This window comes from Rhinatrema bivittatum, chromosome 2 (genome assembly GCF_901001135.1).
Source record: "Rhinatrema bivittatum chromosome 2, aRhiBiv1.1, whole genome shotgun sequence".
NCBI classification, from domain to species: Eukaryota; Metazoa; Chordata; class Amphibia; order Gymnophiona; family Rhinatrematidae; genus Rhinatrema; species Rhinatrema bivittatum.
Window position 1 is genome coordinate 765,212,439 of NC_042616.1, and position 15,686 is coordinate 765,228,124.

General features: G+C 46.8%; 1 protein-coding gene across 1 annotated transcript in view; it reads right to left on the reverse strand.

The window, feature by feature from the left end:
• Nucleotides 1-15,686, reverse strand: part of WASHC5 (WASH complex subunit 5) — a 205,789-nt gene that overhangs the window by 169,343 nt on the left and 20,760 nt on the right. The window contains 1 exon segment of the mRNA XM_029592012.1: nt 10,333-10,446. Within this exon segment, the coding sequence (XP_029447872.1) occupies nt 10,333-10,446 (114 nt within the window).

Here is a 15,686-nt window from a genome sequence, read left to right on the forward strand (position 1 = left end):
ATCAGAAATGTGGCATGGATCTAGTCCACGTATATGATTAATATGGCAATCATACAAGGGTTATACTTAAGCTGGAGTTCTCTAACTTAATTATTGAATATAAAATAAAATAAAAGTTGTGGGACCACTTATTTAGGTAACCTTGTTCTGAGTTTTTCTATTCTCTATTCTCATTGTGAAATGCTTTTCTGAATAGCCAGGTTTTTAAACTTTTTTTGAAAATTTTTGGATCACTCTGTAATCTTGTCTCTAGTGGCAATGTGTTCCATAACGTTGGACCAGCTAAGGATAGTGCTCTCTCTCTCTAACTTGTGTTAGTTTCGCTGTTTTTACTGATGGGATTGTTAGTAGCGCTTTATTGGCTGATCTCAGATTTCTTTGGGTAGGTGTAAGCGTAGCGCTGTGTTTAACCAGTCAGCTTTATCTTCATTGGTTTGTGAATTATGCAAAGTGTTTTAAATTGCACTCTGTTCTTTTGGTAGCCAGTGTAGTTCGGCCAGTGTTTGAGTAATGTGGTCTCTTTTGCCAGTAAGTATTCTGGCGGCAGAGTTTTGAAGGACTTGTAGAGGTCTTATTGTGGAGTACGGTAATCCCAGAAATAGTGTGTTACAGTGGTCAGTACTTGTGAAGATAAGTGTTTGGAGGACTGTCCTGAAATGTTTCTGGGTTAGTAATGGTTTCAGCCTCCTTAGGATCACGAGTTTGGCGTAGCCTTCTCTGACTTTCAGTGATATGTGGTGTTTAAGGCTACGTTCTGTGTCAATGATTACTCCTAGGTTTCGAGCTTTCTAGGCTATATCCACTTCCTGACCATTTTTAAGTTTGATAGGATCCAAGAATGTCTTCCCATTCAAAGAATAAATGCAACAAACTAATCAGCTGATTAAGTGGCAAGGAAAAAAAAAAAAAAAGGAAAATTGGTTCTTACCTGCTAATTTTTGTTTCTGTAGTACTATGGATCAGTCCAGACTGCTGGGTTATTCATCCCTGCCAGCAGATGGAGACAGAGAATGTTTTACTGACACTGCCTCATAAACCCCAGTGCCACCTGCAGTTCCTCAGTATAGATCTGTACTCAAGCATAAAGCAGAAAACGTAATGACCAAACAACTAATCAAAAATATTGAAAAACTGTGAGAACCAAATTAAACAAATCTGTATTTATAAGTAAACACTAGAGCTGAGCAGGAGACTCTCCACCTCCTGGAAAATGGGTGGGTTCTGGACTGATCCGTGGTACTACAGGAATGAAAATTAGAAGGTAAGAACCAATTTTCCTTTCCCTGTATGTACCCAGATCAGTCCAGACTGCTGGGAAGTACCAAAGCCCCCCTACTTAGGGTGGGATCTGGAGAGTCCCGCTCGCAGAACACTCTCGCCAAAGGAAGGAGAACCTGAATATTCCAAATCCAGAAGATAGTGCTGTGCAAAAGTATGTAGCGACTTCCAAGTCGCTGCTCTGCAAATCTCTTGAGGAGACACCAATTGCGCCTCCGCCCAGGAGGCCACCTGCGAACGTGTAGAATGAGCACGCAAACCGGCCGGAATCTCCCTACTGGCAATAATGTAAGTGGACCCAATAGCCTCTTTCAATCAATGCACAATAGTAGCCTTAAAAGCTTTGAAACCTCATTTCGCTCTGCTCCACAAAATAAAAAGGTGGTTGGACCTCCTGAACTCATTCATTACCTCGAGATAGCATATCGCTACTAGAAAAACTACTTTGAGAGTCAGGCCTTTCAGCGTCGCTCTACGCAGAGGCTCAAAAGGTGCGGCACACAAACCTTGGAGGACCAGATTAAGGCTCCAGGAAGGACAAACTCTCCTAACTGGAGGCCGCAAATTCCTAGTCCCTCTAAGGAACCTGATAACATCCAGATGAGCTGCAATAGCGGAATCCCCGATCTTGCCCCGAAGGCAGCCCAAGGCCACCACTTGAACTCTAAGGGAGCTAGGAGATAAGCCTTTAGCGAAACCATCTTGCATAAAGGACAAAATATCGGGAATGGAGGACTGGAAGGTGCGAATTTCATGAGTAGCACACCAGGACTCGAACACCTTCCATACTCTAACGTAAGCTAGATTAGTGGACTGTCTCCTGGCTTGCAATAAGGTGATGACAGATTCAGGAAAACCTTTACGCCTCAACCTCTGCCTCTCAAAAGCCATGTCGCTAGACAAAAGGGAGTGGCCTGGTTTGAAAATATGGGACCCTAAGGATGAAGGCCCTTCAGATGACCAAAACGAATCAGCCCTTCCACGCAATATTGATGAGATCCGCGAATCAAGGACGCTGCAGCCACTTCGGCACGACCAATATCACTTCCCCATGATGTTTTTCTATGCGACGCAATACCTTGCCCACCAACGGCCAAGGGGGGGGAACACAAAGTAGGACATCCCCCCCCCCCCGAGGCCAAGGCAGAACTAAGAACATAAGAAATTGCCTTGCTGGGTCAGACCAAGGGTCCATCAAGCCCAGCATCCTGTTCCCAACAGATGCCAAACCAGGCCACAAGAACCTGGCAATTACCCAAACACTAAGAAGATCCCATGCCACTGATGCAATTAATATTAGTGGCTATTCTCTAAGTAAATTTGATTAATAGCCGTTAATGGTCTTCTCCTCCAAGAACTTATCCAAACCTTTTTTGAACTCAGCTACACTAAATGCACTAACCACATCCTCTGGCAACAAATTCCAGAGCTTTATTGTGCATTGAGTGAAAAAGAATTTTCTCCGATTAGTCTTAAATGTGCTACTTGCTAACTTCATGGAATGCCCCCTAGTCCTTCTATTATTCGAAAGTGTAAACTAGAGCATCGATGCCCTTGGCTCCGTGCTGTCACCTTCAACTGAAGAACCAAAACACTTTGGCATTCTGACGAGTTGCCATTAAATCTACGTGAGGAGACCCTCAATGACTTCTGATGAGCTGCATTGCGGCTTCTGACAATTCTCACTCGCTTAGATTTAACTGAGTACGACTTAGGAAATCCGCTTGGACATTTTCTACTCTGGCTATGTGAGACGCAGCTATTCCCTCTAGGTGGGACTCTGCCCAATGAATTAAGACTTGAGCTTCCTGAGCTACTGACTAACACATGGTTCTGCCCTGCTGATTGATATATGCTACTGTCGTCGCATTGTTGGAAAGAATCCTCACCGAGCGACCTTTCACCAATGGCAAGAACTCCCTCATGGCTAGAAGGACCACCCTGCTCTCCAAACAGTTGATAGACCATGCAGATTCTCTTGCAGACCAGATGCCCTGAACTGAATGAGCGAACCAAGGGCTGCTATCTGAACCCGAAGAGAATTGTAAGCCAAACCCTTGCCAAGCTCACTCTGCAGAAAAGAGAGAATCTGAGCCCCCGGAGACACACCAGGAATCAAAAACCTTCCATATTCATACATAAGAAATGGAGGTGGAAGTCTTCCTGGCCTACAAAAGCATGGAAATGACTTCCTCTGGATAGCCTCTTTTTCTCAGCCTTCTCCTCTCATAAGCCAGGTTGCAAGACAGAAGCGATCTACCTGGTCGAAAAATATGGGATCCTGACGAAGGAGTCGAGGAAGATGTCCCAGACGAAGTGGACCGTCCACCGCTAGATTCACCAGATCTGCGAACCACGGCCTTCTTGGCCACTCTGGCGCCACCAGAATCACTGCTCCGTGGTGAACTTCTATTCTCCGTAGAACCTTCCCCACCAGAGGCCATGGGGGAAACACGTACAGCAGAACATCGTGAGGCCAGGGCAGAACCAGAGCATCCATCCCTTCCGCCCCGTGTTCCCGTCTGCAACTGAAAAAGTGGGGTGCCTTCACATTCCTTAGAGTGGCCATCAAGTCGAAATGGGGAGGTCCCCACCTCCTGACCAGAAGTGATATTGCTTCTCTGGATAGCTCCCACTCTCCGGGATCCAACATCTGCTGGTTTAAGAAATCAGCTTGCACATTGTCTACTCCTGCTATGTGAGAAGCTGCTAGGTGCAAGAGATGACGCTCCACCCATATCATGAGCTTGTCCATCTCCCGAGAGACGTGCAGACTCTTTGTTCCCCCTTGCCGATTGATGTATGCTACCGTGGTAGCATTGTCGGAGAGAATCTGCACAGACATGCCGTGCACCAGAGGAAGAAATCTTTTCAGGGCGAGACGGACTGCTCGGGTCTCTAGGCGATTGATCGGCCATTTCGCCTGTTTCGATGACCAGTGGCCCTGCGTCGCCTGAGTTTGACACACCGGCCCCCCAGCCGGAGAGACTGGCATCCGTGGTGATGACCACCCACTGTGCAACTTCCAGGTCTACACCTCTGAGCAAATGATCCAGACTGAGCCACCAGCCCAGGCTGTTCTTGGCCATGGTAAGGGAGCTTGGAACTCCTGAGGCGCCCTCTGCAAAGGTCGCATATGCGCAAAAAGCCCAGGGTACCCAATCTATGGTGGAGGCCTTGGAACCCAGTATTGGAGATAATCCCACGCCGTGGGAAGTGTCAGACTCTGGAAATGTTGTATCTGTGAAATGAGATGAGTGCCCGGTCTTGGTGCAAGAAACCTTGCCCACACTGGTGTTGAAATGAGCTCCCAAGAAATTCAGCGTTTGTGATGGTGTAAGATTGCTCTTGGCAAAATTGATCACCCATCCAAGAGAGGTCAGGAGATGCAATACCTTGTTGACCGACTGCTTGCAAAGATCCTGGGACTTCGCCCAAATGAGCCAGTCGTTCAGATAGGGATGAACTAGGGATGAACTAGGACACCCTCCTTCCGCAGAGCCGCTGCCACCACTACCATTACCTTGGTGAAGGTGTGAGGAGCAGTTGACAGACCGAAAGGCAGGGCTTGAAATTGGTAATCCTGACTCAGAATCTTGAACCGGAGAAACTTCTGATGATCGTTGTAGATGGGAATGTGGAGATAGGCCTCTGTGAGGTCCAAGGACGCCAGGAATTCCCCCCTGCGTACCGCTGCTATCACTGAAAGTAGAGTTTCTATCTGAAAATGCTGAACCCTTAGGACCCAATTTACTGTCTTGAGATCCAGAATGGGTCTGAAGGTGTTGTCCTTTTTGGGAAATATGAAGTAGACGGAATAGTGGCCTGCGCTTTGCTCCTTCGGCGGTACTGGGAGAATAGCTCCAAGGTCGAATAATCTGTTGAGCGTCTGACGCACTATTAGCTGTTTCCATAAAGATCCGCATGGGGAGAAGAGGAACCTGTCTCTTAAGGGCCGAGCAAACTCTAAAACGTAACCGTGCTTTAGAATATCTAAGACCCACTGATCCGACGTGATCTTGACCCACTCCTCGTAAAACAGGGAGAGACGTCCCCCAACTCTGGGTGGCGAAGAGTGGGTCGACGACCCTTCATTGGGTTGCCTTGGAAGCGGCTCCTTGTGGGAAGCCCCCCCCGAGGGGATCTGCGGCCACGAAAGGAATGAGACCAAGATTGAGACCTAGTTGATGGAGGACGTTGAGAAACAGGTCTTGACTGTGAAAAACGCATTGTCCTCTGAAACGGGCCTAGAGGAATTGAATGTCCGAAAATTCCTCGACGGTCTTCTGGAAGCTTGTGTACCTTATTCTCCCCAAAGGATTTGATAATCTGCTCCAAATCTTCTCCAAAGAATTTACCCTAAAAAGGGAGAGAGCCCAGCTGCGCCTTGGAAGAAGAGTCTTCCGACCAGTTCCTGAGCCAAAGGAGACATCTGGCCGAGACTGCAGACACCATTGACCTGGCCAGGACCCTCAAGAGGTCATAAAGCGCATCCGCTGAATAAGCAATCACCGCCTCCAGGTGTTCTGCTTGCTGCGCTTCTGCAGGCGGCAACTCCTGGGTACCAAGCAACTGCTGTACCCATCTCAGACCTGCTCTTTACATTAGAGAGCTGCAGACCACTGCTCTGACTCCCAAAGCTGAAACCTCAAAAATCCTCTTGAAGTACACTGCCAGTTTTCGATCTTGCAGGTCGCGCAAAGCTGTCCCCCCTGTCACCGGGATAGTGGTCCTCTTGGTGACTGCTGACACCGAAGCGTCTACCTTTGGAACTTTAAGAAGTTCTAAGAATTCCTCCGGAAGAGGATACAACTTATCCATAGCTCTGCCTACTCGGAGGCTCGAATCTGGAGAATCCCATTCCCTGGAGAGCAGCTGCAACAGCATGGAATGAAAAGGAAAAGTTTTTGCAGGAGGACGCAGTCCCGCTAAAACAGGATCACCTTTTGACGCCCCCGTATTTGAGCCTGAGGGATCCTGAGGTGCAACTATATCTAACTCAGAAAGTACATGGGAAATAAGCGGTTTAAGCTCATCCCTTTTAAAAAGCCGCAAAACTCTGGGATCATCCCTCTCCATGTGCATGCTGGACAAAGCTCCATCCAGGTCCACAGCACCATCCTGATCCGGATCCGGGTTGACCGGAGCCGGGTCCGGTAAGTTGGGAATGGGAACTACTCGAGCCTGAGTAGAACCTGAGGGAGTCTCCGAAACGTCCCCGGCACCCTCCAATCTGCTTACCTTAGGGGGAGAGGGCCCAGAAGGAACACTGTCCTGTTGAAACATGTGGGCCAGGTAAGCATTATGCATTAATAAAATAAAATCAGCCAAAAAAGCAGGTGGGGGGATGGGCCCCATCTGAAGGAACAAAAGAGCTGCGTCCTGGACATGTCCCCGAAGTTGAGGGGTCCCCCGGAGGGTCAACCGGAGTCAAAACAGGCGGAGGCCAAACAAAATCGGCATCAGGGCTGCCCTGTGGATGCGCTGACACAGACGCATCTGCATTCAAAATGGCCGCCCTTCCTGCGCTCGACGGGAACGGGGCCGACCCCCCCCCCAAAGAAGGATGGGTTGAAAATGATTGCTCGGTCTGCTGTCAGCCCTCGAGGAACCCTCCCCGCCAGGGAGGCATTTAGAACAAATCCCCTCGTGGGAGAGCCAATTCCCAGGCTCTCCGCAGGCGGCACATCGCGTCCCTCGCAGCATGGGGGAAGGGAAACAGCTGAGGCGCTGACAAAAAACTGCCCCCGAAAGTGCTCCTGGCAGCCGCCAAATGAAACAGAGCCAAAATGTTCTCTGCGTACGACCGCAACGGCCCGGCTCACTTTCTGTATTTTTTTTTTTAAATTATGGCTGAGTAATGGCGCCTCTCAGCTCCCTGAATCCCAAGGAATGGCGCCTCTCAGGTCAGTCAGCCTGAGAGGTGCCATTACATGGTAGGGGGAATGGCTGGACCACCAGCTTACACCTGTAGGGCCAGGAACGAAGGAAAAAACCCTTAACAGAAAAAGAAAACCTACCTTAGAAATAATACAAGGTTATTCTCAAGGCAGCAACATATGCAAGCTGTAAGGCAGACAAGCTTAAGAACCTCCTATCAGTTTCCTGATTGACTAGAAAAACTTTTTTTTTAAACTTGATCCATTCAAAGAAAAATAGCACTGAGAGAGGAAAGGGAAGAAATAAAAAAATTTATTCTGTAAGCTTTCCTCAAAGACTTGAAAATTTAAGTGGAAACCGCAGGTTCAATCAGCCTTCATCTGCTGGAGACAGAAGAATACAGATGGCACGCAGAGGGTGCTCATGGGTAATTCCGAGCGCCTCACAAGTTTTCCTTCTGTCTCCATCTGCTGGAATGGGGCTATAACCCATGGTCTGGACTGATCCGGGTATGTACAGGGAATGAATATTCCCCAAGTAGGGTCAAATTCCTTTTAATGTAGGATTAGAACAAAATGCTGTGAGCTAACTATGCCCAGCTATTCGGCCATTTATGTGGCTAAAGGATTCCAGATCCAAGGCTAAAATGAAATCATCTAAAAGCATGGCCATAGGTAAGCCCTGCCAACTGAATCATTGGGGACACCAGCACCTCATTCTTCTAGTGCACGCCACCCATCACCAAGCAACTTTCCTCCAAACTCTTCAACTTTTCATTCACAATATCTGACAGATAAAAGTTCTGAGGAATGTTACTCTGTGGTGAGTGGAGTGCCCTGCAAGGAGAGAGTTCACAGTGCCTCCAGGGTTATATAAAACCTGTCTCCCTGCAGAATACTGAAAGTGTGCTGTGGATAGGGTTGAGAAGCAAAACACGAAACAGGGCTAGCCAGTTCTGCGAGCTCAATCCGTGTGTCCCATTCTGGAGGCCATGCTTCCGAAAGGATAAAAACAGAGCAGATAAAAGCCACCAAAATGATGCCGAGTCTGCACCAAAAGTGCCACGAGACTAAATGATCTAAATATGTATACCCTAGAGCAGTGGTTCTCAACCGGTGTGTCGCGACATCCCAAGTGTGTTGCCAAGAACACGCAGGTGTGTCGCCACACTTCCCGTTCCCCTGCTGACCCAGCTGCTCCCCCTCCCCAGCAAAGTAGGTCCTCCGCCCGGGCTTAAAATGCTGATAGCCCGGGCAGAAAGTGGCAGGACAGCTGGAGTCACCGGCATTCTCTCTTCTCCCACCCCCCCACCATCCGGAAGAGGAGAGCAGCGGGTGCGTGCATGGGAAGAAGAGACCATGCTAGTGCAGGCAGCATCGACCCTAAGAAAAGAAGAGAGGCGCAGCCTGAGGAATGAGCTGCACGGCTCGGAGAAAAACAAAGAACGTCGTCAACCCCTGCGGCCGATGGGACTCCTTTTTCCGCAAGGATTGAATATAAAGTAGGTTGTTGCTGCCGCTAGTTTGGGGGAGGGGGGAGAGTGAGTGAATGAGCAAGCATGTGTGTTTGAGATTGTGTATGTGAGTGTGAGTGAGACAGCATGTATGTGAATGATTGAGAGCCTGTACACATGAAAGAGTATGTGTGTGATTGAGAGCTGGTTTAGGTGAGGGAGCATGTGAGTATGTGATTGAGAGCCTGTGTGTAAATAAGAGAAAGAGAGCATGTTTGTAAGCATGCGAATGAGTCTGTGTGTGAGAGAAAGAGACAGCATGTACGTCTGTGATTGAAAGCCTGTGTAAGCCTGAAAAGATAGACAGCATGTGTGTAAATGTGTAATTAAGAGCCTATATAAGCGAGAGAGAAAAGCACATGTATATGTGAGTGATTGAGAACCAGTGTGATAGAGAGAGGAGAAAGTTGCAAGCAAACTATCCCTCCTCCTGCTAATTCAAAACAATTTCAGGGCACCTGGATATCAAACATTCCCAGGTATGCAGAGCAAAACATTTTTTGTATCCTTATTTTTCATTACTGGGTCTTTGTGTCTGCTATTTTGAAATATTTCATTGGTATCTAGAAATTTTTTATATGAGTTTTTAATTATTGGATATTTCATTCATCCACTGTTTTGAAATAGTATGGTTTTACTGCTACTGAATTTATATTTCTTGATTTGTTTTATAAGGATGGGTGATGTTTCTTTTTTTCCTTTGTTGCACTGCATACAGAGACTCTGGCTTGTTGCGGTTTCCAATTCAGTTTTTGTCTGCATGCTTCTAGTTATGCGTTTTGGTCTCTTTATTCTTTGTTAGGCGAGGGTCAGCACATGTGATTCAGGTGAGGTTTTCTGCTGGCGTGTAGTTTCTTTATAGGGCCTGATTTGGTCCGTTTTCCTAATAGGAGATGTATTGGTGTCTTAAGGCCTGGTATAATATTTTCAGTGTTGCCTTTTCTTAGGTAAGATGGTTACTGTTAAGTGCTGGAAATTGGTGCTGTTTTGGTGTGGGATGTTTACTGTTTATGCAATTTCTGTTCAGACAGAATATGTGTCTTTTTCTTCTGTCATTTTTAACAATAAAAATTATACTGGACCTTTATTTTTTTTATTTCTGTTGTAAATTGTAATGAGCAGTGTGTCACACATGTGAACGTGGTCTGTCAGTTGTGTCGCGATGGGGAAAAAAGGTTGAGAATCACTGCCCTAGAGGACAGAGATTGGTGGCACATATGACAGAGACATTTAAGTATCTCAAAGGTAGAGTAATGCACAAGAATTAAACTTTTCACTGGGAGAAAGTTTGAGAACAAGAGGTCATGATATGAGATTCAAGAAGGCAGACTGAAGAGTCAAGTTAGAAAATGGCTTCTTCATGGAAAGAGTGTTGGATGGATGGAAGTATCTCCCAGGGAAGCAAAAACAGAAACAGAATTCAAGAAGGCATGAGACAAGTCCAGAGGACCCTTAGTTGTGAAGGGAAAGCCAGAGATCAACCATGACCTATGGCACTACACAGCCAAGCAAACAGGGCAGACTGGATGGGCCTTGCATTCTTATTTACCATCACATTCTCTGTTTCTATAAACCTCCTCCCATCTCCTATATTCCAGCTCTAGGAGAAAGCCCTTTGTGCAAGCCATGCATTTGCAAGATCACCATGAAGCATTCAGTACCTGCTCCTTGATGTTTGGCAGATCCAAAGTGTAGTTCAGAGCGGTCTTGGCAGCTTTGTACGGGTCCCAGGCTTCCGCCAGATTCACTGTGATGCCCATGTAGATGCTGATGACCTAACAAAGGACGGCAAAAATTGCTTACAGTTCTTTGCCAGGATAACAAAACAGCAATCTTACTTCAGCTTTATCAAGACACTAATTCTCCCCAAAGTTTGGATTTCGCACATCAGAACATTTGAACTGTAACACAGAGAAAAAACTAGAAGGAAGCACCAGTGGTACTAAAATTTAAAGGTCATTCTTAAATTTAACTCCAAGGATCTATCAAAAAGATCAAGTTCAGGCCCTGTCTATTTCTTTTGGTTTTTTTTATGTAACTTTCAAAGAATGTTTCCATATGTATTCTAAATCATAAAATCTAGGTAAAAACCAGAGCTGCCAGCACATAAATTCAGAGATTAACCAGCTACTAGTAATAAAAGCCCGTCCAAGGATGGGGAAATACTCAAAAGTGGAGGGGAGGGAGAAGGCTGAGAGTACAGCCAGAAAGAGAGAGACAGAACTCAGTTTCCATATGTGGTACTAAAGAATAGATTGGACAATACAGTGAGAGAGCGGCAGAGCTGGAGAGTACAAGGAAAGAAAGGGATGAGCTTAATTTGCATACCAGTGATGCAGGTGTGGGGCAACTTTTATCTTTATTATAGTTAGATTACTGACTTTTGTCTTGCAAACCTACATCATATTTTTTAAGGAGCTTTTTTTGTAATTTGTAATGATTCTCTCTGCTCATTCTATTGGAGACATTTTTCCAGTTCTGCCATTCCAGTTGGCTGATTTATCCTGTTGCAACAACTGTGTGACCACTTTTTTTTTTTTTTTAAACCACTTTTTTATTTTTAGTTCACCAAGCAGACCAACATGAGCACAAATTGGAAAAGATGTGCACACAGTTGTGGACACAGCCCATCCCAGGGTACAAACTGCAAAAAGGCTTCAGAGGTGCCAGTTATTTCATGGTCTCCGGCAGCTACTGACAGAGACTCTTTCCAATAAAGGTACAGTCTGAACGCCCAATGGCAAAACAGCAATCCACACCGACCACAATAGAAACCGATTTGACCACTGGTTTTCATCAGCAGATGGACAAATGGCTGCCCACCTTTGCAGACAAGGAACCAATGACACCCATACAGAATGATTTGGCCACAATCAGCAGGTAGTGGAATGAATATTAAAGTTCAGTTGGCTTTCCAATGCTCTGACCAAGACAAGACTTTTTTTTGGTAATGACTAAAAAAAAAATCCAACTTAGAGTAGTTTTGTGTTTGAGCATACACCTCCTTACCTCCCAAGATGCAAGCAAAACAGCCTCAAGAGAGCTCACTGTGTTTGCTTCTAAACAAGCATGCCACATAATTGGTTTCTCAGAATGGGTGAACTTTTAAAGTTATCCAAACCCAGTACGCTAATTGAATAAACTAGTTTTTCCTGTTTGTATCTAGTTATCTCTTCTTCATATAGCACTTATGAAGAAGTCTTCATGCACACTTCCCGTATAGAAATCTAGACGATGTCAGCAGAAAAGGCCCATGTGGCCCATCCAGCTTGCCCATCTGTGCGCTCATAGATCCTTATCTTCCTGCCTTCTCCCACAAGCCACATTCACCTGCAGTCATCTAAACAAAGAAAAGACAGCTTCCTCCAAAGATGCCACCTATGTTCCCTTTACATTAGGGATTCTCAACCCAGCCCTCGAGATGCAGCCAGCTGGTTGGATTTTCAGGATATCTACAATGAATAATCATGAGATAAGAAAATTGGTTCTTACCTGATAATTTTCGTTCCTGTAGTACCATGGATCAGTCCAGACTATGGGTTATGCCTCCCTTCCAGCAGGTGGAGACAGAGAAAAACTTGAAAGGCACTCTCACTTAACCTAGTGTGCGTCCTGCATCCCTTCAGTATATAGAGTAGAGTATCAAAGCAGAATAATATTAGCAATGAACCAAGCAAGAACAGAACTGCAAGAACGTATTAACATGTAACTTTCTTAGTATGCTGCAATAACACAACCTGAATATGTGCGCGCGGACTTTTGAAATACAGATCTCCATGTTACCCACTCCTAATCCTTGGGTGGGTATCTGGACTGATCCGTGGTACTACAGGAACGAAAATTATCAGATAAGAACCAATTTTCTTTTCCCTGTACGTACCCAGATCAGTCCAGTCCATGGGATGTACCAAAGCTTCCATAAACTGGGTGGGACCGTGCAAGTCCTGCGAGCAGTACACCACTGCCAAAATCCCCAGGAGCCTGAACGTCCAACCGGTAGTGGCGAGCAAATGTGTGGAGTGTCTTCCAAGTAAGCGCTCTGCAAATCTCCTGAGGCGATATCAATTGGCATTCGGCCCATGAAGCTGCCTGAGAGCGGATAGAATGGGCCTTCAGGCCCTCAGGAACAGGTCTGCCTTTGCAAATGTATGCAGAGGAAATGGCTTCTCTCAACCATCTAGCTATCGTTGTTTTAGACACCTTATGACCCTTCCTGGGGCCACCCCATAGGACAAATAAATAATCTGAGAGTCTGAAAGAGTTTGTGACTTCCAAGTAACGTAACAAGGATCGCCGAACATCTATCCGACGAAGCTCTCATGCATGTTGTACATCGTTCGACAAATTAGGAAAAACCGGAAGCTCAACTGATTGACTTAAATGAAAAGAGGATACCACTTTAGGCAAAAAAGATGGAATAGTTCGAAGAAACACCCTCGAATCAGAGATCCTCAAAAAGGGTTCCCTACAAGAGAGCCTGTAATTCAGAAATTCTGCGAGCTGATCATATAGCCACCAAAAACACCATCTTCAAGGTAAGATCATTCAACTTCATCATTTTAAGGGGCTCAAACGACGAATCACACAATACATGACGAACCAAATTAAGACTCCACGACGGACATACTGGACATACAGGGGGCTTCAAATGCCTTACTCCTCTGAGGAAACGCACCACATCTGGATGAGACGCCACTGAGCTACCAACCAAAGTGCCTAGGGCTGCCTCATGTACCTGCCTTGGCTAAACCATTTTGCAAAAAGGCCAACATCTGAGCAATTGTAGCGTGTAGGGGAAGAATGTCTCGCTCACGACACCACGTCTCAAAAACTCTCCACACTCTAATATATAAGAGAGAAGTAGGATGTTTTTCTGGCTTGAAGCAGTATAGTGATAACTTCCTCAGAGTATCCTTTCTTCTTAATCTCCTCCTTTTAAAAGCCAGGCCGCTAGACAAAAGCAATCTGCCTGGTCGAAATATATAGGCCCTTGATGAAGAAGATGTGAGAGATGGCAGAGTCGCAGAGGCCCATCCACAGCCAGATTGATTAAGTCAGCGAATCACGGGCATCAGGAGCCATTCGGGAGCCACTAGGATCACTGTTCTTAGGTGGACCTCTATCCTGCGAAGCACCTTGTCCACCAGAGGCCAAGGAGGAAATATATAAAGGAGAACCGACATTGGCCAGGGTAGTACTAGCACATCGACCCCCTCTGCGCCGTGATCCCTTCTGTGACTGAAGAAGCAAGGAGCCTTGGCATTGTCTCGCATTGCCATCAAGTCCATGTGGTGGGTCCCCCACCTGCTAGAAATGAGATCCATTGCTCTGTCCAAGAGCTCCCACTCTCCTGGATCTATGCGCCTGCGACTTAGAAAGTCCGCTTGTATGTTGTCCTTCCCGGCGATGTGAGATGCCGTAATCATTGCCAGATTTTGCTCCGCCCAAGCCATGAGCAGCTCCGCCTCGTCTGCTATAGCTTGACCTCTGGTGCTTCCTTGACGGTTGATGTAGGCCACCGTTGTCGCATTGTCAGATAAGATGCGAACCGCCTAATGGCGTAACTGGGGAAGAAAATGTTGCACAGCCAAGCGAACCGCCCTGGTCTCCAGGCGATTGATCGTCCATCCGGACTCCTCCGGAGACCAGCTGCCCTGCACTGAAAGATAATGGCAAACAGCTCCCCAGCCTGAGAGACTGTCATCCGTGGTCACCACTATCCAGTTTGGGACTTCCAAATCCACCCCTCACGACAGGTTGTGTGGGCAAAGCCATCATACAAGACTGGACCTGGCATAATCGGTGAGCGGCAGCGAGAATTGAAAATTCTCCGACTTGGGATCCCATCAGGAAAGTAACGCTCGTTGCAATGGTCTCATATGAGCAAAAGCCCAGGGAACCACCTCCAGGGTAGATGCCATAGAGCCGAGAACTTGAAGGTAGTACCAGGGCTTGGGTAGTGAAAGAGCCAACAAGCGATGAACTTGCCCCATCAGCTTGTGCATTCGGTCAGTCGGGAGAAAAAAAACCAAAACCAACTTTCCCGACCGTAGTGTCTAACCGAGCTCCCAGAAACTCCAATATTTGAGAAGGAACCAAGTTGCTCTTGGCCTGATTGATTACCCATCCAAGGGATTCCAAGAGAGTGGTAACCTTGTGGATTGCTTCCAGGCAACATTCCCTCGACTTCGCCCTGATGAGCTAATCGTCCAGGTAGGGATGAATGAGAAGGCCGTGTCTCCAGAGAGACGCCGCCACAACCACCATGACCTTGGTGAATGTACAGGGGCGGTCACGAGACCGAAAGGCAGAGCGCAAAATTGATAATGCATTTCCAGGACCATAAAGCGAAGGAACGTCTGTTGATCCTCATGAATGGGAATGTGTAAATATGCCCCCATCAGATCCAGAGAGGCCAGAAATTCTCCCTTGCATACTGCCGCGATTATGGAACGCAGAGTTTCCATGCGAAAATGCGGCACCTTGAGAGACTTGTTTACCTTCTTGAGATCCAATATTGGTCGGAAGGATCCCTCCTTCTTTGGAACCACAAAATAAATGGAGTACCTCCCTGTCCTCGAGGAACCGGTTTTACAGCACTGAGAGCTAGGAGGCGTTCAAGAGTCCGACGAACAATCTGCCGTTTGACCTGGGGACTGCATGGGGATATTAAGTAGAAATCTCAGAGAGGTCGAGAAAATTCCAAACAGTAGCCACGATCTATTATGCTTAGCACCCACTGATCTGAAGTAATCCTGGCCAATGCCTCGTAAAACCGGGATAGGCAACCCCCAACCCAAGGAACTGAGGGATGGGCCGGCTCCATCTCATTGTGTAGCCTTGGAGGTGAGAGAGGAGGACAAACCAACCTCATGGGAGGTTCTGCGACCTCGAAAGGACAAGGACCAGACTTGGTTTCTGGCCACTGGTTGCCGCTGTCCGGGCGCTTGTGGCCTGCTCTGCCGAAACTGACATTGCCCTCAAAAATGAGAGCGGGCTGATGGAACTCCTCTGG